Below are 6,048 nucleotides of genomic sequence, written 5' to 3' on the forward strand. Positions count from 1 at the left end.
CCACGCGGGGGGGGGGCGCGCGGCGGCCGGGGGGGGAAGAAAAGGGGGGGGGGGGGGAAGGGAGGGAGGGGGCTTCACGTGGCCCCGGGCGCGGCTGACGCTCTCCCGCGTGCTGCGGGAGCGCTGGCGGCCGCTGCCTCCGAGAGGAGCTGGCGTCGGAGGTGCGAGGCCGCCTTCACGCTACGCCCGCAGCCTTACGTACGTCTGTGCTGCTCGTAGCGGGATGGTTTTCCCCGGGATAGACAGGGAGGGAGAGGGAGAGGGACGATACGGTACATGCAGAGGCGGGTTTCGGCTCCTGTCGGCCGCGGAGAGCGCTCTTCGCAACCTCATATACAGTTCAGTTCGTTTAGTGTCTGGTCCAGTGTCTGGTGCAACCCCACGTTCTCTTCTTTTGCTTGAGCAAGTTTTTCTGGGGGGAAAGAAGGGAAAAACAAGACTTAAAACACACGTCATTTGACAGCCTTTCCTCTTCAAGTGAAACACATCACTACTTACCTTCAGGGTCAAGACACCACTATAACCCCATCCACAAAACGGGGCCAATTTTTGGGGTAACTGCTCTCATTTAGTCAGGTTTTTGGACGCGTTTTACGTGTAACGCGACAGACTTGTACTTTGATTTAACACGTGATCTACGGGACACGTCCTTCAGCGCTTCCACTGTCCTGAGAATTTCTACCCAGGCAGGCGGCGCACCGCAAGTACGCACCGAACGCACTCAAAGCTTTCTGCCGCCGCGTGCGTCCTCGGGGACGCTAAAACTCGGGTGTTCACCCGCCCCGGCTGACGGGGGCACCAGCTGGCTGCATCTGCCTGTCCCCGGCCTGAGGAGCCGAACCTATTTTCGGTGTCGTTACTAGTGTCTTTTAGGTGAATTAGAAGGAAATAAACCCCCAGAAGCTGAAAGGCAGAGGTATCTTGTTTTTATTGAGCTCAGTTCTTACAGAGGAGACGGAAGGATGGCTTGCGGAAGTTGGGCAGAGGTGACAGGTATGGCAGGCAAGAAAAAGCTTAGGAAGTGCAGGGAGTGGGAGCGGCCCCCGTGCCCCCCCCCCGAGGTGCAGATCACAAAGAGGTCATGTCATTGAGAGCATGGTCAAGCTCCTCGCTGATCGCTTTGTACTTCAGCTTCTGGGCGTACAGCTCGTCTATCGGTCACAGGGGCAGAAGGCACGGTTCAGCAAGAAATGCAGAAAAACAGTCCGGAGGAAGAGGCGCGCGGTAGGAGACGGGAAGACAGTCAGAAGGCAGCAGCCAAAGCAGTTGAGGAAAACAAAAGAAGAGAAACAGATGCGTGATTGAGTATCGGTACGGAAGCAAAACATCCACACAGCTGCCGGGCCAGAAGCTTCACCTGCGTTTCCTTTTTTCTAATCTCTCAAAATTCTTTTTCAATAATCACATTAAGTAGGGTTGTGATCTCGTCATTAACAGAAAGAGCCTGTGAGTTGCCCCAAATCAGGTTATCGTTACCACCTTTTTGAAGGAGAATCTCTTTCAGGGAAACTTCCTCCGGCCAGGAGGTACCACGCGGGACAGACGTGTCCGGTGGACACATCACGCCGATCTGCCAGTACGCCTGACGAGCGCTTCGGTCCTTTCCCAATAAAACCTAACACCCACTCCTAGAATTTTGTTTTCTGACTTGAAATTGGAACGGAACGCTTTTAAATGAAACTCCAGTAATTTCGTACCTTCCAGGTCATCAATAGACTTTTCCAGTTTGGCGACTGTTCTCTCCGCAAATTCAGCACGGGTTTCAGCCTAAAAAAAATAAAATCGAGTAATTGGATGCTGTTAAAAACATGATGCCAAAAAACAGTTTGGGGATGGATGAACTTACTTCTTTAAGCTTGTCAGAGAGAATCTTGATTTCTTCTTCGTATTTATCTTCCTTTTCCGAGTACTGTGGAAACAATAAACACTCTTTGAGGGAAGCAGTAGCAACAATACTAAATGTTTACGAAGCCGTGACCTACTTACAACCACTTTTCCTTTTACAACAGCTGCAAACACCCTCTCCATACTTTCCTCCTCTTCACCAAGACATTTCGACTCGAGCCTATAAACCATCATTTTAAGACCGGGGATGTCCAAGTTCCTTCGTGCGTCACCTTAGACCTTAGCGGCTTTACTTTCTCGTGCAGCACAAAAATGGCTGAACGCGCAAGAGAACGGGAAGCCCGCCGTACCGACTCAGACTAGCCAGAAATGACCGTTGAATGAAATCGAGAGTTTTAACGCTTTTCATTGCTGAGGGCGAAAACCACAAAAAGAGCAAGATCAGAAAATGAAGAGCAGTCAGCAGCACACCGGTGTGGGAAACGGAGGTTTCGGTCCCGGTTTGATAATGGTCAGCTCACTGACTTGGGTTCGGGCAGAACTGATTCAGCGTCATCAACAGTCCCTGTTAAGCAGGCGGTCAGCTAAACCCTTTCGCTTTCTTTGTACCTCTGTATTATTTCTATGGATTTTAATTACCGGTTTGGCCTTTGCCCCTATCCCTTAAGTTTACGGAAGGAACCAACCTTTTCAGATTGAGCTTCCAAAGACTTCAGGTTGTTAGTGACATTCTTTAACTCCTCTTCAAGGTCACTGCATTTACTATAGGGGGGGAAAAAAAAGTATAAATTACTACTGTGCCTGTTATGACTTAATTTAATTTTCAAGAAGTCTAAAAATACAAGGGATGAAGTAATTATAATTATTAAGTCTGCAAGGAGAAAATTGGGTATATAGGGTACAAAAAAGCTTTTCTACACATACTGCATGCCTGCCTACCAGCAGGAGATTTTTCTAACGAACTACAGCTTTGAGCTTTACTCTATTCTAAACGGAAATACAGCTTTGAGCTTTACTCTATTCTAAACTGCTTCCGTGTATCCGAAGCCACTCACACTTCAGACACCTCTGCACGCTCTTCAGCTCTTTCCAGTTCACCCTCCAAAATAACCAGTTTACGGGCAACCTGTAAAGAGAAAACAGCTGTTATCAAGCCAGTCTGTAACTTCTTACACATTTCCCTCAAAGCGCTGCGCTGGTGCTTGCCTTCTGAACGATGCAATTGGGTTAAAACGTACATGCACAGACATGACAGACTTCTCCAAATAAATCAGATTTTGCAGTGTGCTTAGCATTAAATACGTAAGGTGCTGCTACAGTCACTATTAAAATCACTCCTTTTTGGGAACATTCCCAAGTCGAACCGTCACACGGTGAAGAGCGTACAAAGAATGACTAAAGTGAAGGGTACAAAGCTGTTCACAGTTCCCCCGTACGTTTAATCATTTCCTGATCCCTTTTACCTCTTCGTATTTGCGGTCAGCTTCTTCAGCGATATGCTTAGCCTCCTTCAGCTGCATTTCCTGAATTTCCATTTTCTCTTCGTCTTTCATTGCTCTGTTCTCAATAACCTTCATTCCTCTGCAGAAGTCAAAGCAAGCGTGTTTAATGTAGAAGCATTTTAGCACTTTTATCTCAAAGGCCCTAAAGTGGAATTCAGTGTAACCAAAAAGCACCCCATTATGACCATACTATCACGTTCTTCAAGGCTAACAGAATTAGTCCTTCAAGCTTACAAAAAAGTTCTGAGTCTCTGACCTGCAATGCACATTAGCACATGCAGATACTAACTTACACGGGAATATTTTATTCATATATATTCATTTTTTTACCAAAAAAGAAAGAAAAAAAAGAGGACGCATACCTCTCACTCTCATCCGCTGCTTTCTCGGCCTCCTCCAGTTTCTGCAAGGCCGTGGCCAGCCGTTCTTGGGCACGATCCAACTCCTCTTCCACTAGCTGGATACGTCTGTTCAGAGCCGCCACCTCACCCTCAGCCTGTGTGAAATACAACCACCCACAGTTGAGGTTACGTACAAGCCAGTTGCTGGCTGACAAATGTTCTCAACTAATCAGTTTTCCTTAAAACTGCGAAGGCTTCTCCTTGGTATGTGCAGGGAAGCTCTAGGAGCCTTGCTGTCTCGGCTTTTTGTTTGTTTAAACTATGGCATCTCAGGAATTTCGAGGTATGGAGTATGTGCTTCTCCTTTCTTTTCTAATGGCACTTATCATTCCTGCCATACAATGATGGATTAGACACCGATCGCCAACGGAGAACCATTTTCAGATCACCTCACAGGGCAGGATCTACCCATAGGATTCAAAAGTTAAAAACCGAACTGTTTCCATAACGGCTTGTTCCAAAAACTTCACAGTTGATTTTTATGTTCTCGGTTTCATCACGGATTGCAGCAATATCCTGTCATAGCACACTGCTGAAGTTAAAGCCATTTCATTACCCGTTACGGGCTCCTTTGCCTGCAAACACTATATAATCTTTGCGTGGTCAGCTGGGCAGATGCAGTTGGCCACAGCACAGGAGAGTCAGTCTTCTTTGTAACATAAACAGGGCAAAATTAGATATGTTCTCAAAAGAAGTTCACTTTCCTTTTTCATTGCTTCCTGTGGTAGTTAAGGAATTAGGCAGAAAGCATTTCTTAGTAATAAGGTCTGTTTGTATATTATTGAATAAACCGCACAGTAATTGGAAACACTATTAATGTTCAAAAAACAGACTTGATAATAAATGGAGAGGTTGTTGGGAGAAACGCTGGCATACAGACAATATGAACAAATTGGTGTCCATAAATGCATTGTGTTTATTAAGAGATGGCTCCTTTAATTGCTTGTTATTTGAAGGAAAATAAACCCCTACTTTAATAACTGCCAGGTTTCCGCACTTAATTGTCCCCAAATCTGAGCATGATTGCTATGTACAAGCTTAACTTTTTTTTTTTTTTTTTTAAAACCCACTTTTAAGGGCTGTAGATCCTGGAAGGGCAGTTGTTTTATGCTTTGTGTTAAACACTTTGAAAAAAAAAAAAAATTTGTTTTGCTGCAGCTTCTCAAATTTGGTTACTGACTGTTCCTCCTAAGCTGGAGGAAGTGGTTTCCATTCATAGCTGTACCATCTTGGAACAGATTTCAGTGACTGATCCAAATGGAAGCTGACCCAGGATTCCTCTAGTCATAAATTATCCAGCATTTCATTTGTTTTCTACCCAGTGCTACGTGTTTAACTTTCTCGATTTACACACAAGGCATCGATCACGTAGAAAACTGGCATCTGTTATGTGGCAGTCTGCAACTCCTTCCACTAGGCAGGACACTTTTAAGTCATATTTTAATTAAGCAAGATTCCAGAGCTATGGAGACGGGGCCACTGGGAAGCTGGAGTTAGTCTGGCTCCACCTCTCCCAGAAGCAGCCCGCAGTCCTTATACGGTAAAACTAACTCGCTGACATGTGATAAAATAGCAGGAAGATGCCGGGAAGGCTGATCACACACAAATCTAAGTGAAACCAGCTGTCCAGCCCCGGGAGAGCCGCACACTGGTGGAGAGTTCTCATTTCTCTGTGAAAACCAGGAGGGAAAGTTATTTTCCAGCAGTTCGGACATTTCCCAGCTGTGCCGGAGCCAGCGGTGCGGCGCCGAAAGGCGGGAACTCCCCGCTCGTTGTCATGCAGCGCTTTTTCCTAATTAAACAGCCATTTCCCATTAAACTCGTAACCGCTTCCCGATGCCGATCGGTGCTCGCAAAGCCTTTTCCGAAGGGAACGGCCCCAAAGCGCGATAAGCAGCGGGCGCCCGGGGCGAGCCGCCGCCGCGCCCGGCGCCCCCGGAGAAAAAACTGGGTGCTGCGGCAGCGCCAGCGGTTTCCGCAGGGAGTTTGCGGAGCGGAGCAGCGAGGGGGACAGCTGAGGAATGAAGGCAGCCGGCGGCCGAGCCGTCCTCCCGGAGCAGGGGAGAGCCGGGCGCGCCCCAGCGAGAGAGAGCCAGAGACAGGAAGGAAGGAGCAGGGCAGCCCCGGAGAGAGCGACCGAGAGAGGCGAGCAGGCAGCCCGGGCGGTCTCACTTTCTCCCGCAGGTCCCGTTCCAGGTCCAGCTCCCGCTGGAGGACCTGGGCGCGATCCTCCGCCTCATCTGCCTGTTGCTGCAGGCACTGGATCTTCCTCTTCACCGCTTCCAGGGAGCTCGGGGCGG

General features: G+C 48.0%; 1 protein-coding gene across 3 annotated transcripts in view; it reads right to left on the minus strand.

Moving 5' to 3' along the window:
* Positions 1-69: 69 nt before the first annotated feature.
* TPM4 (tropomyosin 4) overlaps positions 70-6,048 on the minus strand; it is a 9,917-nt gene continuing 3,938 nt past the window's right edge. The window contains exons 1-8 of one of the 3 annotated variants that reach the window (XM_019473327.1): positions 5,921-6,042; positions 3,710-3,843; positions 3,309-3,426; positions 2,901-2,971; positions 2,532-2,607; positions 1,847-1,909; positions 1,698-1,767; positions 70-412 (exon numbers count right to left, since the gene is read on the minus strand). In XM_019473327.1, the coding sequence (XP_019328872.1) occupies positions 330-412; positions 1,698-1,767; positions 1,847-1,909; positions 2,532-2,607; positions 2,901-2,971; positions 3,309-3,422 (477 nt within the window). In that variant the 5' untranslated portion in view covers positions 3,423-3,426; positions 3,710-3,843; positions 5,921-6,042 and the 3' untranslated portion in view covers positions 70-329. Of the gene's footprint in view, positions 413-1,038; positions 1,152-1,697; positions 1,768-1,846; positions 1,910-2,531; positions 2,608-2,900; positions 2,972-3,308; positions 3,427-3,709; positions 3,844-5,920; positions 6,043-6,048 lie in introns of those variants that run through there. The other 2 variants (XM_009284043.1, XM_009284044.2) reach the window with 2 other exon arrangements.

The sequence above is a fragment of the Aptenodytes forsteri genome, unplaced genomic scaffold (genome assembly GCF_000699145.1).
Source record: "Aptenodytes forsteri isolate BGI_AS27 unplaced genomic scaffold, ASM69914v1 Scaffold471, whole genome shotgun sequence".
NCBI classification, from domain to species: Eukaryota; Metazoa; Chordata; class Aves; order Sphenisciformes; family Spheniscidae; genus Aptenodytes; species Aptenodytes forsteri.